Source organism: Bison bison, unplaced genomic scaffold (assembly GCF_000754665.1).
Source record: "Bison bison bison isolate TAMUID 2011002044 unplaced genomic scaffold, Bison_UMD1.0 scf7180017864155, whole genome shotgun sequence".
NCBI lineage: Eukaryota > Metazoa > Chordata > Mammalia > Artiodactyla > Bovidae > Bison > Bison bison.
The window spans coordinates 2,955,830-2,978,537 of record NW_011494727.1 but is presented as its reverse complement, the minus strand read 5'-3'; the positions used below and the strand labels follow the sequence as shown (position 1 = coordinate 2,978,537).

Genomic DNA, 22,708 nt, shown 5'->3' with positions numbered 1-22,708 from the left:
ATTTTGTCCTCTTTCGAGCTGCACAAGCTCACAGTAAGCAAAAACATACTTGCACACCTCTTCGCAGCTGTGTCACAGAAGTCACTCCCACTAGGCAACATTTCCCTGTACTAACATCAAACAGCACCTCAGCTAAGCTGACAAAGGATCATCCTTCACAGCAGAGGGACTTGCAGAGCCATGGCTTCCCCCAGGCGCTCCTATTCCTGTGGACACTAACCATTCTCTACATGATGAAAACATCTCAACAAAGCAGACCACATGGAAATAGGAAGCCTGAGCCCACCCCACCAGATTAAGAATTTCATGAAGACATCTTACACGTCACTATGTACCATCGCATAATTCCACTCTGCTGTAATATTTGTATTTACTTGCCCCCGTTTCTGTGGCACACTCTTGATTTCACCTGCTCAACACATGGATAATATTCTATCTGGTGAGGAGGAAGCTGAGGCCTCAGAGGTAGGGTATATGAAGGTCACTATCCACAAGCCAAAGCCAGACCAGCCTGGGGCATGGGGCCTCTTGTGGTGCTCCTTCTACCACCAGTGAAGGCAGACATCCCCCTGTTGGAACCATGATCTTATCTGTGTGTCAAGTAACCTAAGAGCCCAGCCCCTGGTTCATGTCTTAGAGCTGTATGATCCTCTACGAGGCCCTGAAGCTTCCAGAGCCTGCTTCCTTACCCGCAAAACAAGACCACCCTACATCTCTGACAATGACCACGAGAAAGCACTGTGCCTGCAGACTGCTGCATGAACACACAGCAGTCACTGCGGGCCCCTGGGAGGGAGAGCCAGCCCTGCTGGCCCTGGGCATGATGGTCCCTAGGCCCGCAGGCCAAACACAACCATTCCTAACCACACAAGTCAGACAGGGGACATGCCCGCCAGCTCCCACCAACTGGGAGGGCTAAGAGTGCTGGCCTTGGGACGTCCTGGCGGCTTGGTGGTTAAGAACCCACCTGCCAGTGCAGGGGACACAGGCTTGATCCTTGGTCCAGGAAGATCACACATGTCACGGAGCAACTAAGCCTCACACCACCACTACTGAAGCCATGTACCCTAGAGCCTGTGCTCTGCAACAAGAGAAGCCACTGCAATAAGACACCTGTGAACCACAACCAGAAAGGAGCCTCCATTCGCTGGGACTAGAGAAAAAGCCTGTGTAGCAATGAAGATCCAGGAAGGCCGTACATAAACAAAATTATTAAAAAGAGAGAGAGAGTAATGGTCCTGCAGCTCTCTCAGTCAGTCACGACCCCACAGGAACACCCAAGAACACTGCTCATCTGCACAGGTGCCCACCGCTGACAGGGCAGGAACAGCGGTGAGATTTCTGGGGCACAGAGTGTGCCACGCCAGGAGACAAGAGGTGGGGGACCTGAGATGGGCAGGGGTCCCCAGCTATCCCCGCACTTGCCCGGCCTCACCTGTTTTGCAGGCGACATCCTGGGACAGGGAGCCATGTGTATCGTGTGTCACAGCCTCCTGTGCATGTGGCCAGAGTTCTCACTGGGTGTGTACATCCAAACATCTTTATCCCAAAGGTGGATGTTCAGGCTAGAAAACCAGTGCATGTGGATAGAAGGACTGCATTTTTCTCCTGCCATCTGCTCCCCACCTTGCTACCTCTGCTTGGCTCTGTGTCTAAACATCCTGTCTTTCCTGCCTTCTGCAGGTTTCATTCATGTCCTGAGGATTCCATGGGGTTGTGGAGGGTAGAGAAGGGCGTCAGGCCAAAGGAGCTTCAGGAATCAGGCTGCTGTTCCTTCAGCTTGAGCAGCAGCTGGTCTCTTAACCCCATCCCAGCCCATGAGAGGGGTAGGGCCACTAGCACCCAGCCAACTCAACCTGCCTCTCCCCAGAACACATCACCCACACGGGGGCCCCCCACCCCCAGTGCATCTGCATCCCTGGCTGCACATTAGAACTCCCTGCAATCTAAAAAGTAACACCAGCGTGCAGGCCCCTCCCCAAACCAACAGAACCAGGACCTCCTCAGGGACGCTTCTGAGGGAGTTCTAATGCACGACTAGGGCAAGAGACACCAAACCCTAACCTCAAGGTTCTGGTTCAAGATGGCAAAGTAGAAGGACGTGCGCGCATCTCCTCCTGCGAGAGCACCAAAATTGCAACTAGCTGTTGAACAACCATCAACAGGAGGATGCTGGAACCCACCAAAAAAAGATACCCCACGTCCAAAGACAAAGAAGAAGCCCCAATCAGATGGTAGGAGGGATGCAATCATGATAAAATCAAATCCCATCCCTGCCAAGTGGATGACCCACAAACTGGAGAATAATAATACCAAAGAAGTTCTTCCGCTGTTGTGAAGGCTCTGAGCCCCACATCAGGCTTCCCAGACTGGGGGTCTGGCAAAGGGACTGGGAATCCTGAGAATCTGACTTTGAAGACCTGCGGGAATTGATCACAGGACTGCCACAGAACAGGGGGAAACAGAGACTCCACTCTTGGAGGACACAAACAAAATATCTGGTGTACACCATGACCCAGGGGGAGGATGCAGGGGACTGAACCAGACCTACCTGTGACTGTTGGAGGGTCTCCTGCAGAGGCGTGGGTTGGCAGTGGCTCACCGAGGGGACAGGGACACTGGCAGCAGCAATCCTGGAAGGGGCCCCTTGGAGGGCGCCATTAACCCTACCATAGAGCCTGTAGCCCCCAGGGCTGGGTTGCCTCAAGCCAAAAAACTAAAAGGGAGGGACTGAAACCCCGCCCATCAGCAGATAATTGGATTAAAGCTTTACTGAGCCCTGCCCACCAGAGCAACACCCAGTTTTCCCATGCTAGTCTCTCCCATCAGGAGGCTTACACAAGCCTCTTAGCCTCATCCACCAAAGGGCAGACATAAGAAGTAAGAAGAACCACAATCCCATAGTGGCTAGAATGAAAACCATATTACAGAAAGTTAATCAGGATGAAAAAGCAGAAGGTTATGTCCCAGATGAAGGGACAAGATAAAACCCCACAAAAATAACTAAATGCAGTGGAGACAGGCAACTTTCCAGAAAAAAAAAAATTCAGAATAATGATAGTAAAGATGATCCAGGATCTTAGAAAAATAATGGAGAAGAAGCAAGAAACATTTACCAAAGACCTAGAAGTAAAGAACAAACAGAGAGGAACAATACCCTGGAAGGAATCAATAGCAGAATAACTGAGGCAGAATGGATAAGTGACCTGGTGGAAATCACTGATGCAGAACAGAATATACAAATAAGAATGGAAAAAAAAAACGAAGATAGCCTAAGGGACCTCTGGGACAACATTAAATGCATCAACATTTGCATTTTAGGGGTCCCAGAAGGAGACGAGAGAAAGGACGGGAGAAGATATCTGAAGAGATAATAGCTGAAAACTTCCTTACCATGGGAAAGGAAATAGTCAACCAAGTCCAGGAAGCACAGAGAGTCCCAGGTAGGAAAAACCCAAGGAGGAGCAAGCACACACAGTGATCAAACTGACAAAAATTAAAGACAAATATAAAATATTAAAACAGCAAGAGAAAAACAACAAACAGCAAAAAAGGGAATTCCCATAAGACCATCAGCTGATTTCTCAACAGAAACTCCACAAGCCAGAAGGGAATGGCATGATATATTGAAAGTGATGAGAGAAGAACCTACAACCAAGAATACTCTACCCAGCAAGACCCTCATTCAGATTTGATGGAGAAATCAAAAGCTTTACAGACAAGCAAAAGTTAAAAGAATTCAGCACCACCAAATTAGCTTTACAACAAATGCTAAAGGAACTTCTCTAGGCAGGAAACACAAGATAAGGAAAAGACCTACACAAAATAAACCCAAAACAATTAAAATGGTAATAGGTCATAAATATCGATAATTACTTCAAATGTAAATGGATTAAATGCACCAACAAAAAGACATAGACTGGCTGGCAGATGAAAACATGTGCATGTATGTACTTCCTCTTACCACATCACTCTACTTAACCCCCAAACCGTATGAAATTATTTTATACTGTTCAGCTAATCATGTTTTCCTTATGGCTTGCAATTGTAATGATCTTTTATTTTTTGTCAGACTATTGATTGTGAAAACTGATAAATATCTTTTACTACAGGGATTATGTAACTATCATTTGCTTAATACCATTGTACTATGATTGGTCAACAGAAAATAATAGAATTCTGTATCACTAAAACTACCATTAAATAAGAAAATCTGTAATCACTTTTTAAAATCCAGATGTGTATCAGAATGAACTTGGAATTTTTTGAAAAATACAAATACCCAGGTTTCGCTTTTTCTCTCCAAAGCTCCAGATGTGTTTCTAATGAGCAGCTATGTTTAGAAACAACTGGATTATATGATGATCTTTTACTTTTATCTAGATGGTTTCACTTTTTCTATTTCATATTCAGTGTTCATATTTCACTTACGTTTTCCAATTTCTCATCTTTTTTTAATGTTCTTTCTCAAGCCTTTACCAAGTGCAGTCAAAAAGCTTTTGTAAACATAAATAGTATGTATTAGATATATTTTAGAAAACATAAATGTTTGCCTATCTAAAACATTTATGACATTTTGATTCTACTTAATTGACTTAGTATGAATAGGATGCTAGATTTCTAATTTATATTCACTCAAAACTTTGACATAGTTCCATGTATTCTGGCATATAGTATTACTGCACTGCTAAAAGTCTAGAAAGTTTATCTTAGTCACATTAAAACAATTTTTTTGAATGAGGCTTGAAACTTCTAATCCAATTCTGAGGATATAAAGAAATACAATATTATAAAAAACAAACAAGAAATTAACATGTGATACAGTATTATTAACTAAATACAGATTTTGTTAAATTTCACAAAATTTTGTTAGTGTCCATTATTTGTTTTCATACCTTATTCAAGACTCCACACCGTATTTAATTACACTGAACAGCTTCAGATGCATGCAACAAATTCTGGTAAATTCTCTTTTCATTTTTATTCCAATACAAATATATTTCTAATTTTCCTTGTTATGGCTTCTTAGATATATCCATCATTTAAAAGTGGACATTTAATTTCCAAATGCCTAGGATTTTTAAGGTATCTTTGATATTAATTTCTAATTTTGATACTAATTTCACATTTAAATGCTTTCTTATCTTGAATCACCCTGTGTTTTTTCAGTCTTCTTACTTTATTGAGGCTCTCAATGGCTAAGTCAAAGATCTCTCTTGGTAAAGTTACACTTCACTTGAAAATATGTGGATTGGGTTATTCTCAAATATCTTTTGATATTGATCTCTAACATAATTTCACAGTGATAAGAGAACAGACTCTGTATGATTTTAATAACTTTAGACCACCAAATTTTTGCACCTGGTCTTATGTCCCTGGATATCTATCTTTCAGTGTCTCCTAGTTTATAATCTATGGGAACTTGAATAGAATTTGTATCCTACTGTATAATATTGTATAATATATTGTATAATTGTATAATAAATTGTATAATTGTATAATAAATTGTATAATAAATCATAATTATTTCAAATTGGTTCATGGTGCTTTTCAGGTCTACATAAGATTCTACTTCTCTGTACATGCATTCTATTAATTTAAGAGTTTGATATTGAAACTACAACTAAAAAATCTTAATTTATCTACTTAAAAAAAAACAATTGTAATATATATACTGGAACTATATGTAACTTTGTTCTGTATTTTCCAAGTCTCCTGTAAATGTGTTATCATGTTTTCATAACTGAAAAAATAAAAAAGAGGGGGGGAAAATCCCTAACCTCTGAGATTTTAGTCAGAAAGCTTAACTGCCAAGTCCAACTGAGGAGGTAAGCAAGTGTGCATCCACTGTGGATCCTGAACTATGGTCATTTACAGAAAAGCTGTCTGCCCTATGAATCCAGAGATCACAGTGCAGTGATGGCTTTCAGGTCTGAGGTTGGGCTCAAGCCTGGGCCACACTGCCTCCCAGCCATGAGACTTGGGAAAACCACCTTGCCTCCAGGCCTGAATGCTCTGCAATCTGTGCCCTCTGTCACCTCAGTATCCTTCTGATACCCGACAGTATGGGACTCTGCGTGAGAAGACAAGTTACCTCGTGTGGTCTTGGAGGACTGGTCACCTAGTTGGATTCGTCACTTACTAAGTGGTGAGACTACTACATCCATATTTCCTAAGTCACAGACCTCTAAAATGACTATTTCAAACCTGTACTTTTTGCATGGAAGTGTTTTTCATAGAGACATGCACTTAACCACAATTCTGGCAGAGGCAGCAGGGAATACCTTGATTAAGTAGTGCGGGTGAGAGGGCAGGGAGAGAGTATGTGTCAGTAACCTTTGAATTTTACAATTAGTTTAATGATAACACAATTGTACTATGAAAACACGAGGCCCATGGTTAACTAGACTTTCTACCGGGATATACTTTGCAGTCCATGAAGCTATGCTGATGGACTTCCTTGTACAGAATTTTAAACACGTATTTCCAATATTGCTTATACAACTTCATACAAATAAAAAGCTTAATGACTCCTGGCAGCTATCAGTTCAGTTCAGTTGCTCAGTTGTCCAACTCTTGGTTACCCCATGGACTGCAGCATGCCAGGCTTCCCTGTCCATCACTGACTCCTAGAGCTTGCTCAAACTCATGTTCATCGAGTCGGTGATGCCATCCAACCATCTTATCCTCTGTCGTCCCCTTGTCCTCCTGCCTTCAATCTTGCCCAGCATCAGAGTCTTGTCTAATGAGTCAGTTCTTCACATCAGGTGGCCAAAGTACTGGAGCTTCAGCTTCAGCATCAGTCCTTCCAACGAATATTCAGGACTGATTTCCTTCAGGATTGACTGGTTTGATCTCCTTGCAGTCCAAGGGACTCTCAAGAGACTTCTCCAACACCACGGTACAAACGCATTCATTCTTCAGCACTCAGCTTTCTTTATAGTCCAACTCTCACATCCATACATAACTACTGGAAAAACCATAGCTTTGACTAGACAGACATTTGTCAGCAAAGGAATGTCTCCGCTTTTTAATATGCTGTCTAGGTTGGTCATAGCATTTCTTCCAAGGAGCAAGCGTCTTTTAATTTCACGGCTGCAGTCACCATCTGCAGTGATTCTGGAGCCCAAGAAAACAAAGTCTGTCACTGTTTATGGCAGCTATAGGTAAGCAAACAACTCGAGGCAAAATGAATAATCTGTCCTCCTAGTTTCATTAGCTTCACTGGGAAGTCAGAAACATCAAAGGTCCTTGTTAAGAATGGCCAGTTCTGTAGCCTAAGAGTACTAACACAAGGAACTTCAGAGTTCTCAGGGGAAGTTTCTTCCTCATGTGAATGCTTCCCTAGGCAGTTTAAGGAGGGGTGACCCAAGGATCCGCTGGGAACAGGTGACCCACAACCTCCAACCTCGTATCCTTATGATGCTCACCTGCACGCTGGCTAGCATGGCTGTTCTCATACAAGTTCAACTGGAAGTCAGGGAATGCGGACAGGTGCTGACATGTGTGAACGTTGGCGAGGGTGGTGTCAAAAAAGGAGAACCACAAAACTATGTAATAATAACAATGTAAAATTTGTATATAAAATGTGTATTTAAAACAAAGTCTTAAGTTCCACCATATCTGATGTTGATATTGGAATTCCTGTGTTCCTTTTGTTTGCATTTACTTGTTACCTTTTTCTTTATTATTAACTTCCTTTTATCACTATCTTATAAACAACATATAATTGTATTTTCATAACCCAGTCTAATGGCTTATCCTTTAATGGGAGAATCCAGCCCGTTTTCATGCACTTGCTTTTGCTCCCATCTTCCTCTGTTTATCACTGATTTCGCACTGTTGTTTCCTCTTCCTAGGATATGCCAATGGGATCCAGTTGCTAAAAATTCCATACTTCTTGGGCAAGGGTTGCTGCAAAGCTTAAAGGATCTTGGTTCCTTGACCAGGGATTGAACTGTGGGCCCTCAGCAGTGAAGTGTGGAGTCCTAACCACTGGACCACCAAGGAATTCCCACAAACTCCATATTTTATTAATTCAGTTCTTTTTAAAAACAATTTATTTTTGGCTATGCTGGATCTTCCTTGCTGTGAGGGCTTTACTGTAACAAGCTGTAACAAGCAGGGGCTACCCTCTAGTTGCGGTGGGCAGGCTTCTCATTGTGGAGCACGGGCTCTAGGATGTGCGGGCTTCAGTGGTGGCGGCTCCTGGGCTCTACAGGCTCAGTATTGGTGGCTCATGGGCTTAGCTGCTCTGCTCCAGGGCACGTGGAATCTTCAGGGACCAGGGATCAAACCAATGTCTCCTGGGTTTGAACCATAAAACTGTGTAATAAGAGTCTAAAATTTATTAGATTATTTTAATAACCTAAGTGGATTTAGATTATTAAATAAATCTAATTTATTTAATAATAAATTAATGTATTTTATTTAGGCAGCAGGTTCTTTACCACTGAGCCATCAGGAAAGCCCCCAGAAGTTTTCTTAAACTTTTCTATTATTGGTTACTTTCCTTTTCACTGATCTCAAACGTAGACACAGATTTCTTTACTATTATTTGAAAATAAGATACCAATTAGTTCCAGAACAAAGTCTCTCCCATGAGCAGTGCTCTAGTCTGCACATTTCCCACAAAGAAGAAAGCTTCAGAATCCTTTCACTGCCCACCCACTTCCCTGTCTGCGAGATGAGCCACAAGAATGCGTTTACTTCCACTTTGTCCCCTGAAACCTTGAAGACACCTAGGGCAGGGTGTACTTAGATACCCTAGAATTTAAAGACTGAGGTATTATTGGATGTTATATAGTTACATACAAAGATACATATTCTACACTACACACACACACACAAATGTGTGATATGTGCACACACCACCTCTCTCCAATACTTTCTCCCTCATCTTAGAGTTCTGTTCTACTTCATTGGTTGAATGGTTGAAGTCCTTATTTAATTATTTTCCTCAGACAGGGCTTCTGGGGAAATACATCTCTGAGTTTTATGTATCAATATAATGCCCAAAGGAATGCCTCTTGTGCCCTGCTGGGTAACAATCACTTGGTTGCTGTGGGATTCTCAGGTTATGGTCATTTTCCATCTGTGATCTCTAGTCAGATGAGATGCTGTTATTACTGCTTTACACAGTAGGAAAAGATGCTGGTGCTGGGCAAGATTGAAGGCAAAAGGAGAAGGAAGCGGCAGAGGATGAGATGGCCGGAGGGCATCACTGACTCAAATGAACATGAGTTTGAGCAAACTCCGGGAGATAGTGAAGGACAGGGAAGCCTGGTGTGCTGCAGACCATGGGGTCGTGAAGAGTTGGACACGACTGAGCGACTGAACAACAACAACAACAAGTGTGTTTGTGTTCACCCCACATTCAGGTTCTTGCTCCTCTTTCTTGTCTTTCAGGCCTCCCACTTGGGACTTAGGACTCATCTTGCTTCTGCTTTAAGTACATCCTCCAGAATTGTCCTTTGAGAATCTGCTAGTTACAAATTGCCTCAATTTTCATATTTCTGAAAGTCTTGATTTCACCTTCATTTTTGAAAGTATTTATGCTAAGTATAAGGGATCCCAGGTGGCACAGTGGTAAAGAATTTGCCTGCCAATGCAGGAGACGCAATCCATTGTAGTTATTCTTGCCTAGGAAATCCCATGCACAGAGGAGCCTGGCAGGCTACAGTCCATGGGGTCACAAACAGTCAGATATGACTGAGCAACTGAGCTGAGCACCTGAGCACAAGCTAGGTATAACACTCTAGGAAGGCAGTTATTTTCTTTTATCACATTGAAAACACTACTCCACTGTTTTCTAACTTCAACCTACTGCTGCCGTGAAGCCAGCTGTTAAGTCTACTGCTCTAATCTTTTTCCCCTCTGGCTGATTTTAATATTGTCTCTTTGTTTGTTTTTTCACTATGATATGTCCTCTTTTTATGTATTCTACTTTGGAATTCTGGGATCTGTGGATTATAGTCTTCCATCAGTTCTGGAAAATTCTCTTCAAATATAACACCCCATTCTCTCTCCTGTTCTTCCAGATCTCCAGTTATACAGATTCTAAACCATCCGCTCTATCCTCCACTTTTCTAAACTTCTCTAACTTATTTTCTGTTTTTAGATCTTTGTGCCACATGCTGGATAATTTCTTCTGACCTACTAAGTTTTAAAATTTTCAGTTATTATATGTGCATTTCTCAAAATTCAATTATGTTCTGTTTAAAATTTGCTACGTCACTTTTTATAGCTTCCTATTCCTTGAAGATATTTCCAAGCTTGTCCTGTCTTTGTCTCTTTACATATAATAAGCATAATCGTTTCACAATTTTATCTGACAATTCTAATTTCTGAGGACTGTGAGGGCCTGCTCCCGCTGCCTCTCTCCCCCGCTAGTTCCCACTTGCAATGCTGTGTTTCCTGATGGATGGGTTAATGCTGACTGAGGGCTGCCTGCCGCCCTTGAATGATTATTTGCAGAGACTCTCTGAGGCCGAAGAAGAAGGAATCTCCCTCTGGGAGGATGGGTATTTGCTTCTTCCAGATACTCGGTAGTGCTACCAGCCAGAATCAAGGGGTCTGGTTTCTCCATGACCTCATTGATATTTGGGCTACAAGTCTGCCCAGTGATCAGCCTTACGTGAGCTCTCTCCACCATGATTCCCAAGGCTCACTAGCAACTAGCTGACCTGCATAAGCTCTTTGGCTTAAGAGAAACCAAGAGATTAGAGCCAGGGGTAGAAAGAAATGGAGCCATGTTGGGGAGGTCTTACTTCCAGAATCCTTGAATTGGCTTTAAAGTTGCATGTCTGCCTGTAAGCATTATGACAACACATCCTACGGTACAACTTTTAACTAATAAGTAATTAAAGGAGATTAAGTACTCATTAATTAATTAGTTTAAATAAAACTAATTAAATGAGATTTTTTTATGTTTAGATGCATTTAGTAGGCAAAGTTTTGAGCAACTGAGAAAGCAAAGTATTGTGGATTATTAGATTACCAGATTATAAAATTAAATCAAACTATAACACAGCACAAGGACAATTTTCTTTTTCAAATTAATTCAAAACTATTGCCAGGCTCTAAAGCTGAGATAAAATAATGTGTCATGCTGAATTACACTTGCATAACAAAGAAGTGAGTACATACCCTTGTGAAGCCAGCAGCAATGAGGGACATTACACACGACTCCTCTCTCTCCACTCTTGAAAAGAACAAGTACATGGTTAGAGACAGTTTTGTCTAATCAGGTACAGCTCACATCTTTATTTACTAATTTATATAATATTATCATTGGCATATAATGAGTAGTTTTAGATGAATTAGATTAACATACAAATCAAATGTACAAAGTTAAAACAATTTTCTGTTTTAGTTTCACACTGGCTTTTTGGCAATAGATATTAATGCTTGAAATACAGAGATTACACTAAGAGCCAGAACACAGGAGTGAGCACGTAGCTATGTGATATGTAAAAATTTTAATTTAGACTAAATTATTTTTATTCTTTTCTTACCTCTCATTTTAAAATGAAATATAAGGTTTCCCCGAATTATGTATAATGTAAATTCTCATAGATATTTTAGAAGTCCCTAAGAAATATATCCAGAAAACATTCATACTTCAGGAATGGCATTCTCCCTTGGTTGGCCCTGTTCTAAAGTGAAAGACAGTCCAAAATCACAAAACCTAGTATGAAAGTACAAACTCCAGCCATGAATTTAACTGCCAAAGTGAAAGAAAATGAGAAAGAGGAAAAGGCCAAACTAGAAAGGGTGATGCCTATCACAGGACACAAGCTGATACTCAGGCCTCTGTTAAGAACACACATTACACTGACATCTGAATTTCAACACTAAAAAAATAAAATTATCTTACCTGCGTACTACACCAATAATAACTGTGTTTTCTGAGAGTTTTGATGATCTGATTGACCTTTAAAAAAAAGTTTTAAAATAAATTTAAAGCAATTCTTTAAAAACTAAGTACACCTAAACCTAAATTTTGGTAGAACAGTTAAAGTTGGGGGAAAGCGAAAGATCCCTCCATATTCTGGAGTCGCCTTCTTGGCTAACCTGACCTTTCTTTCTTCAGGGGACAAACTGCTAACCAGTGGCCCGTGGTGACCCTCAAAATTATGGAGCATGAAGACAGCAGCCAGCTCTGATGACATGCCTTCTATTTGTTCTTGTTCTGGTCTGAGCTGTTTCAGATGGAGAATTTTCCCTACCTGGGGAATCTCCCTTACACGAGAAGGGTCATTCGTCTCTTCCTGTCAAAGGAAGATGCAGGTCTACATGTATCACAGCCAGCGGATGGCAACCGTTACAGTGGGGGTGAGGCAGCCCGAGGCCAGCTCTCCACTGCATCCTAAGCAGTGCAGAGAAGGGCTCCTGAGCAGGAGGCAGGCACAACAGTAACAATAAATATTTAAAACTCAGAAATGCAAAGTATTCTTATGCATCAGAAAGAGGAGAATCAAACCTCACAGGCAAAATTAAGAACAGAAGACTGACTGCTCTACTGAAGTTACCCAAGGAGTATGAGGCCGCCCTTGGATGGCAAGCAGATCAAACCAGTCACTCCTGAAGGAAATCAAGTCTGAACATTCATAGGAAGGACTGATGATGAAGCTGAAGTTCCAATGCTTTGGCCACCTGATGCGAAGAGCCAACTCATTGGTAAGGACCTTGATGCTGGGAAAGATTAAGGGCAGGAGGAGAGGGGGATGACAAAGGATGAGGTGGTTGCATGGTATCACTGACGCAACGGACATGAGTCTGAGTAAACCCTGGGAGACAGTGAAGGACAGGGAAGCCTGGCTGCTCGTGGGGCCCATGGGGAAGCCTGCGCTGCCGTCCATGGTGCTGCAGAGAGTCGGACACGACTTAACAACTAAACAACGAGGCTTCCAAAGGGACTGAATTTAACCCTTCTGGAGAAGCAGCTCCCAAGGAAGCCATGGGGAATGAAAATTCAGCCATGAGATGAGAGAGGGCAGAGATAAACATGACGGAGAAGAGCAGAAGCAATATAAACTGCCCACTGAGACGTGCAATGGCTTTGACCCACCCTACACTGCAGGAAAGAGCAGGACTCTCTGGAGAAGAAGAGGCAGGCCATAGGAAAGGGGAGGAACTTGGCCCCTGGTCTGGAAGGAAGACACACATAAGAGGGTGACTGCAGATGGAGGGGTATGCAGAGGGCTGGATTTGGACTCCCCCTGTCAAGACAGAAGCAGGCTGGCCCTTGGAGGATGTGTCCACGATGGGACAGAGAAGAGCCAAGACTCACGGCCTTACTTCAGTTCTGCTGGTTCAAGAATCACTCCTGTCACTTCTGAATCACAGAATATAGAAAATGACTGGCATGACTATTTCTCCACTGTCCCAAGGATGACACATTACCATTCCAGATGTGTAAGGGAAAAGCCATCATATGCAAAGGATGCCTCAGTTTGGGCAAGCTTTTTCTGCAGAGGGCCAGAGAGTAAGTATTTTCGGCTTTTCATGTCATATGGACTATGTCACAAGTACTCAGTCCTGCCCCTGAAGCATGAGAGCAGGCACACACAAAACATAAATGAATGGGCCTGCCTGTGCTCCCCTGTGCTTACCCCTGCCTCAGGGTATTGAGGCTAAGTTTTCTTCTGGAGCTCAGGCAGAGGAAGGCTCAGAATCCAACAGTATATGCAGAACAGCTCTGAGGTTGGGGAGCTGCTCAGTGATGGAGATGCTTCTCCATCTCCAGGGAACAACCAGTCTCTCTCATGGGCCACACGGCTCATAACACATACACACTCTCTGTCAACATTTTTGCTTTTCCCAGTGTCCACTCTAGTGCTATAGCTTCCATTTCTGCCTAGCCTCTCCAAAGGGAACCAACTTAAAGGGCGCTTCTTGCATGGCTCTATCAGGGAGGTCACTGCAGGGCCTGCTGACCAGGCCCCAGTCCCACCGTGGTTGCCTGCTTGGAACAGAGCCGAGCTTACCTTCCTGGAGCAGGAGCCATGGAAAGGGCTGTGTGAGCTCAGAAGCATAACTGGCATGGCAGACACTCACACAGACGGGCCCCAGCCACTTTTCAAACCTACTGGCTGATACTCACCACAGCACTAACCTTAAACAGGGAATGAAAGATGTGGACTCACAAATAGTAGTTCCATGGCTCTTTAGGACATTTCTAGTTGTTCATCTGTTTATATTTCTATCATATCATGAAGATTTAGAGGGAGAAATGGCAACTTTGAAGTATGCCACCAGCCACCTCAAACCAGCTCATGTCTTTTTACAGGAGAAACAGAGATCTGAGTGGTAACAGAGCAGGTAGGCAACCACACAGATGACCTCAGTAAGCAGGTTGGGACACGGGGATAAGGGACATGAGGCTGAGGACAAAGTGGAAGGAAAGACCATGTTTCCCAGAGACAAGCACATCCCTCCAAAGGAGGTCTAACACTGTATGAAAAGGCAGGGGTGCTGTCCACTCTCACCACTATTATTCAACATAGTTTTGGAAGTCCTAACTATAGCAATCAGAGAAGAAAAATAAAAGGAATCCAGATTGGAAAAGAAGTAAAGCTCTCACTATTTGCAGATGACGTGATATTATACACAGAAAACCCTGAAGATACTATCAGAAAACTACTAGAGCTAATCAGTGAATTTAGCAAAGTTGCAGGATACAAAATCAATACACAGAAATCACTTGCATTCCTATATACTAACAATGAAAAATCAGAAAGAGAAATAAAGGTATCAATCCCATTCACCAATGCAACAAAAAGAATAAAATATCTAGGAATAAACCTACCTAAGGAAACAAAAGAACTGTATACATAAAATTTTAAGACACTAATGAAAGAAATCAAAGATGACATAAACAAATGGAGAGATACTCCATGTTCCTGGGTAGGAAGAAGCAATATTGTGAAAATGATTATATTACCGAATGCAATCTACAGATTCAATGCAATCCTTATCAAATTACCAATTTCATTTTTCACAGAACTGAAACAAAAAATTTCACAATTCATATGGAAACACAAAAGACCCTGAATAGCCAAAGCTGTTTTGAGAAAGAAGAATGGAGCTGGAGGAATCAACCTTCCTGATTTCAGATTATACTACAAAGCTACAGTCATCAAGACAGTATAGTACTGGCACAAAACAGAAATACAGACCAATGGAACAAGATAGAAAGCCCAGAAATAAACCCACACACCTACAGGTACCTTATTTTTGACAAAGAAGGCAAGAATATACAATGGAGCAAAGATAGCATCTTCAATAAGTAGTGCTGGGAAAACTGGGCAGCTGTATGTAAAGGAATGAAATTAGAACATTTTCTAACACCATACACAAAAATAAACTCAAAATGGATTAAAGAGCTAAATGTAAGAAACTATAAAACACATAGAGGAAAACACAGGCAGAACACTTGATGACATAAATCAAAGCAAGATCCTCTATGACCCACCTCCTGAAAGACTGAAAGCTGCTCAGTTGTGTCTGACTCTTTGTGACCCCACAGACTATACAGTCCATGGAATTCCCCAGACCAGAATACTGGAGTGGGTAGCCTTTCCCTTCTCCAGGGTATCTTCCCAAACCAGAGATCAAACCCAGGTCTCCTGTATTACAGGCAGCTTCTTTACCAGCTGAGCCACAAGGAAAGCCCAAGAACACTGGAGTGTGTGTAGCCTATCCCTTCTCCAGGAATCGAACCGGGGTCTCCTGCATTGCAGGTAGATTCTTTACCTCAGCTCCTAGAGTAATGAAAATAAAAACAAGTGGGACCTAGTTAAACTTAAAAGCTTTTGCACAGAAAAGGAAACAATAAACAAGATGAAAAGACACCCCTCAGAATGGGAGAAAATAATAACAAATGAAAAGATTGACAAAGGATTAATTTCCAAAATATACAAGCAGCTCATATAACTCAATACCAGAAAAAAAAAAAATCAATCAAAAACTGGGGAAAAGACCTAAACAGACATTTCTCCAAAGACATACAGATGGCTAACAAACACAGGAAAAGATGCTCAACATCGCTCATTATCAGAGAGATGCACATCAAAACTATAATGAGGTACCACCCCAAACTGCTCAGAATGGTCATCAACAAAAAGTCTACAAACAATAAATGCTGGAGAGCGTGTGCAGAAAAGGGAGCCCTCTTGCCCAGCTGGTGGGAATGTAAATTGATACAGCCACTATGGAAGACAGTATGGAGATTCCTTAAAAAACTGGGAATAAAACCACCATATGACCCAGCAATCCCACTCCTAGGCATATACCCTGAGGAAACCAAAACTGAAAAAGACACATGTACCCCAATGTTCACTGCAGCATTATTTACAATAGCTAGAACACTGAAGCAACCTAGAGACCCATCAACAAATGAATGGATAATGAAGTCGTAGAACATATATACAATGGAATATGACTCAGCCATAAAAAGGAACACAATTGAGTCAATTCTAATGAGGTGGATGAACCTAGAGCCTATTATACAGAGTGAAGTCAGTCAGAAAGAGAAAGAGAAATATTGTATACTAACACATACATATGCAATCTAGAAAGATGGTTCTGATGAATTTATTTGCAAGGCAGCAGTGGAGAAACAGACAGAGAACACTTACGGACACGGGGAGAGGGGAAGAGAGGATGAGATGTATGGAGAGAGTAATATGAAAACTTACATTACCATATGTAAAATAGATAGCCAATGGGAATTTGCTGTATGTCTCAGAGAACTCAAACAGGTGCTCTGTATCAACCTGGAGGGGTGGGATGGGGAGGGAGACAGGAAGGAGGTTCAAGAGGGAGGGGACATGTGTATACCTATGGCTGACTCATGTTGATGTTGACAGAAAACAAAATTCTGTAAAACAATTATCTTTCCATTAAAAAATAAATTAAAAAAAAAGGTAGGAGTGTATTCTAGGCTTTTTCTGGTCCATAAGAAAGAAGAACTGGCCAGGAAATAGAAATGTCAGGAACCTGGATTGAAAACTAAGCCTCTTTACCTTAGAATTCATGAAAACCAAGAAAGAAATGACATGGTGCCATCAAGATGTACCCCCAGATGTGAGGAAGGAAGACTTCAGGAAGTCAGGAGAAAAGATGGGGCGTGAGTCCACAGCGTGATGTTCTGCAGGCTGCGCAAGCACACTGGGAAGCCCCCAGAACCAGGCTCCCTGGTGTGACACTTGTGTCTGACTCAGCTGCGCACAACAGAAAACTCTAGAGAAAGCGGCTTCAGCAAGACTCAGCTCCCACATGGAAGATGTGCAGAGGCAGGGAATCCAAGCTGCTATGGCACTTTGCAACATCAGGAACCTGGCTTCTCCTGTCCTGGTTTCTTCCCATAATCCAAGATAGATGCCGAGCTCTAGCCATAATCTAGAGAACCGTTAAGAAGGGCATGCTTCTCCCTTCATGGACACTTTCCAGACAATGCATGTGACATGCCCACTGCCCAGCGGCAAGAAAAGCTAGGGGGCGCAGTGTATGTTCCAGGTGGCTGTCTTCCCACCCAAACACTAGAAATTCAACTATTTAGAAAACAGTAGGGACTGCACTGGCGGTCCAGTGATTAAGATTCTGCACTTTCACTGCAGGGGGCGTGGGTTCGATCCCTGGTCAGGGAACTAAGATCTTACATGCCCCATGGGACGGCCAAAAGAAGAAATGAAAAGAGCAGAACTGGATATGGAGAGGGGGGAGGGGGGCGGGCAACTACCAGTGTCAAGATGCACCAGGAAACTACAAATAATTCTGATGATGGTCTTGACACGAAACTAGAGGAAGGCCACAAGCCGGAGGCTTACTGTAAGAACACAGCAAAGCCTTTCCATGAGTTAAATTTTACAAAAGCCCAACTCCATCACATGTACTTTGACACTGTTCCCTCTGCCATGGGGAATGAGGTTCACATGGAGAAGAATGGAATTTACAGTAGTAAATAAAGGATGATCTTCAGACCACGGTAAGTGCAGAGATGGTTATGAAAGCATCCAGCACTCTTGAGTGCAGTCTCGCTTCTACACTTAACACAGAACATTCTGTCCATGTATGTGGGGTTTCTGTGTGGTGCTTTATTTCCCCCATCTCCTTTTATAAAAATCTCCCCTTTCATTACGGTGCCCTGCTCCTGTTGCACAGAGGAGTATTTCTTCATTTCTTCTGAGGACACTAAGTGTATGTCTTCTAAAAGGTTCTTCGGTGGGGGGAGTGGGGCGGGTTGTGGCAGCTTTTAAAAATAGATTTATTTATCTGGCTGTGTTGGGTCTCAGTTGTGGCATGCTGCGTCTTTAGCTCTCGCCTGAAAACTCTTAGCTGCAGCATGTGGGATCTAGTGCCCTGACCAGGGATGGAACCCAGGCCCCCTGCATTAGGAGCACAAAGTCTTAGCCACTGGACCACCAGGGAAGTCCCTTCAGTTGCTTATAGAAAATAATTTTCTTAGTCTTTAAGGCCATTCTTTCCCCCTCCATTACTTGGCAGCTTTTCACAGGGCCCCATCTTTGCTCTTGAACTGGAGCATCATCAACCAGGCAGCATGTCTGTAGCAGGGAGGGTTGGAGGCATCTCCCTGGGCATTAGCAGCCATCCTTCTCTTAGGTCTGGGCCTGCAGAGCAGTCAACAGGAGCAAGTTCATGCTCAGAGCGTGCCGCCAGCTGGTGTGCACGGGTCTGCTACACAGAGTGGCCTCCTGGCCTGCTCTCTCTCTCCTTCTCTAAACTGAGAATTAATGCAGTTCGCTGCTTTGATACCGTAGTAGGTGAAGGACTGATACCAGGCTCCTCACACCTCCAGCCTTCTTAAACACGGCAAGAGAAACCAGATGTTTGTCTGCCTCCCTCTGCTCCCTGTCCTGTGTTTCCAGTGGATGTAGAAAGCGAGTCACAGAAGTGGTGGTGCTCGGCTCTGGTTGGTGGGTGTGGCTCCAGCAGCAGGCTCAGAGGTACGCAGTCGGAGTGAAGGTAGCTTCTTCCCTCTTCCTTCCTCTAGGGCCTGGGATTTCAGCTGCAGAGGACATTCCTGGAACAGGCTCCTCTACTAGTCCCCATAGCATAAGAGACTTGGCAGGGAACCTGTCCTCCTCTGTCTCCCGACTTCTGACACATCTGTCATCTTATCTTGGTTTGCTAATGGCTGTGGTCAGCTTTTGTCGCCATGGAAAGTTGGGAGGTGGCCCTGGCCTCAGCGGGCTGGCTGGGCTCGGCCCTGTCCATCTCCTACTTCACTCTCCAGGTGGCAGCCACGACTGCTGAGAAAAGTCAGCAACTGACAAAAAACCCTACTCAGGGGTGTTGATCAGGTGTCCCAAAAGGAAGATGAAGGGACAGACAGAGCTCTGCCAGGGCTAAGGTCTCATGAGACGTTTAAGTGGAGAGCAGGTTCAGGAGGGAGATCCTGGACAGAGTCCTTGAAGGGACAGTCAAGCAGGCAGGAGGGAGATCCTGGAGAGAGTCCTTGAAGGGACAGTCCAAAGTGGGCAGGCCCCCTTAAAGGGATGATCTCAAGGGACATAAACCAGGTAAGGGCCAAAATGGAGACGAAACTGACCAGCAAGATAAATCAAGGCCCATTCTTGCCTCTAGAAAACTCGTTACAAATGGCACAAGGGTCCCTCCCCCTTGCAAATCCTCAGCCAACAAGACAAATATGATGTGGTAGAAAACAGCTAGTGAGAGAGACTCCGGATTCTCGACGGGGCTGTGACACAGCCATCAGGAAGGGAACGTGACTGGGGTGCGTGTGTAGAGGTCAGCTCTCCAGCCAACACAGGGGGGAACACTGCTCTGCTTGCTCCACACTCGTCCTCCCAAACCTGTGGGCTTTTCAGTTCTGGAGCCAGGCTGACAAGAGCTCCTGACTGGAGGAAGGTATGGAGAGGAGACCCTCTTTCTGGGACTGGAATATGAGACCACACTTTGTGACAGCAGTGAGGATGTGCCACCCCGAAAAGACCGTCACTGCCCTCAAATGTTGGAGAGTGGGGGAAAGGGATTAGAACTGCTCTAGTGACCCCTGGGCCAAATATGGACAAAGCTGGGCTCAACACGGAGAACTTCTGAAACTCAGGACTGCCCCTTGGGACCCCTAACCCCCAGGAGAGGCTAGACGGATGGTGGTGGGGACTTGGAGAGGACATGCACACATGACAGTCTATATGTCTCTAAAACCACATAGGAAGCAACTCAAGCCACTTTCTCTATTTTCAAACTGTAAAACTGGACATTTATATATCAATAAAAATTTACGGAATAACTTACCCTATTTGTTTACAGGGCTTCCCTGGTGGCTCAGATGGTAAAGAATCTGCGTGAAAAGTGAGAGACCCAGGTTTGATCCCTGGGTCGGGAAGATTCCATTCCCAAAATGTATAAAAATAGAACATTTTCCTACCTAAAAAAGCGGAGCATAATTGCATGTTATATGTATTGGTTGTTGTTTATTCACTAAGTTGTGTTCGACTCTTCTGTGACCCCATGGACTGTAGCCCACCAGGCTCCTCTGTCCATGGGATTTCCCAGGCAAGAAACTGAAGTGGGTTGTCATCTCCTCCAGGGGATCTTACTACTCCCAGGGATTTGGAACCTGTGCTTCCACCACTGGCAGGCAGATTCTTTACGAGGGAAGTCTTATATGTATTTTTCAGTTCAGTTCAGTTGCTCAGTCGTGTCCAACTCTTTGCGACCCCATGGACTGCAGCATGCCAGGCCTCCCTGCCCATCACCAACTCCTGGAGCTTACTCAAACTCACGTCCATTGAGTCAGTGATGTCATCCAACCATCTCGTCCTCTGTCGTCCCCTCTCCTCCCACCTTCAATCGTTCCCAGCATCAGGGTCTTTTCAAATGAGTCAGCTCTTCCCATCAGGTGCCCAAAGTACTGGAGCTTCAGCTTCAACATCAGTCCTTCCAGTGAATATTCAGGACTGATTTCCTGTAGGATGGACTGGTTGGATCTCCTTGCAGTCCAAGGGACTCTCAAGAGTCTTCTCCAACACCACAGTTCAAAAGCATTAATTCTTTGGCGCTCAGCTATCTTTATAGTCCAACCCTCACATCCATACATGACTACTGGAAAAACCATAGCCTTGACTAGATGGACCTTTGTTGGCAAAATAATGTTTCTACTTTTTAATATGCTGTCTAGATTGATTATAACTTTTCTTCCAAGAAGCAAGCGTCTTTTAATTTCATGGCTGCAGTCACCATCTGCAGTGATTTAGGAGCCCAAAAATATCAAGTCTGCCACTGTTTCCCCATCTATTTGCCATGAAGTGATGGGACTAGAGACCATGATCTTAGTTTTCTGAATGTTGAGTTTTAAGCCAACTTTCTCTCTCTCCTCTTTCACTTTCAACAAGAAGCTCTTTAGTTCATCACTTTCTGCCATAAAGGTGGTGTCATCTGCATATCTGAGATTACTGATATTTCTCCTGGCAATCTTGATTCCAGCTTGTGCTTCTTCCAGTCCAGCGTTTCTTATGATGTACTCTGCATATATGTTAAATAAGCAGGGTGACAATATACAGCCTTGACGTACTCCTTTCCCGATTTGGTACCAGTCTGTTGTTCCATGTCCAGTTCTAATTGTTGCTTCCTGACTTGCATACAGATTTCTCAGGAGGCAGGTCAGGTGGTCTGGTATTCCCATCTCTTAAAGAGTTTTGCAGTTTGTTGTGATCCACAGTCAAAGGCTTTGGCATAGTCAATAAAGCAGAAATAGATGTTTTTCTGGAACTCTCTTGCTTTTTTGATGATCCAGCAGATGTTGGCAATTTGATCTGTGGTTCCTCTGCCTTTTCTAAAACCAGCTTGAACATCTGGAAGTTCATAGTTCACACACTGTTGAAGCCTGGCTTGGAGAATTTTGAGCATTACTAGCATGTGAGATGAGTGCAACTGTGCAGTAGTTTGAGCATTCTTTGGCATTGCCTTTCATTGGGATTGGAATGAAAACTGACCTTTTCCAGTCCTGTGGCCACTGCTGAGTTTTCCAAATTTGCTGGCGTATTAAGTGCAGCACTTTCACAGCATCATCTTTTATGATTTGAAACAGCTAAACTGGAATTCCATCACCTCCACTAGTTTTGTTCATAGTGATGCTTCCTAAGGCCCCCTTGACTTTGCATTTCAGGATGTCTGGCTCTAGGTGAACAATCATACCATTGTGATTATCTGGTTGTGAAGATCTTTTTTATATAGTTCTTCTGTGTATTCTTGCCACCTCTTCTGAATATCTTCTGCTTCTGTTAGGTCCCTACCATTTCTGTCCTTTATTGTGCCCATCTTTGCATGAAATCTTCCCTTGGTATCTCTACTTTTCTGGAAGAGATCTCTAGTCTTTCTCATTCTATTGTTTTCCTCTATTTCTTTGCATTGATCACTGAGGAAGGCTTTCTTATCTCTCCTTGTTCTTCTTTGGATTCTGCATTCAGATGGTTGTATCTTTCCTTTTCTCCTTTGCTTTTCGCTTCTCCTCTTCTCACAGCTATTTTTAAGGCTTCCTCAGACAACCATTTTGCTTTTTTGCAATTCTTTTTCTTGGGGGTGGTCTTGATCCCTGTCTCCTATACAATGTCACGAACCTCTGTCCATAGTTCATCAGGCACTCTATCAGATCTAATCCCTTGAATTTATTTGTCACTTTCACTGTATAATGGTAAGGGATTTGATTTAGGTTATA

The 22,708-nt window shown here is 43.3% G+C and overlaps 1 protein-coding gene across 6 annotated transcripts in view; it reads right to left on the bottom strand.

Moving 5' to 3' along the window:
* PDE8A (phosphodiesterase 8A) overlaps nucleotides 1-22,708 on the bottom strand; it is a 144,496-nt gene that overhangs the window by 41,155 nt on the left and 80,633 nt on the right. For all 6 annotated transcript variants that reach the window (XM_010841092.1, XM_010841093.1, XM_010841091.1 and 3 more), the window contains 2 exons: nucleotides 11,879-11,935; nucleotides 11,149-11,203 (listed from right to left, as the gene is read on the bottom strand). In XM_010841092.1, coding sequence (XP_010839394.1) covers nucleotides 11,149-11,203; nucleotides 11,879-11,935 — 112 coding nt within the window. The remainder of the gene's footprint in view (nucleotides 1-11,148; nucleotides 11,204-11,878; nucleotides 11,936-22,708) is intronic.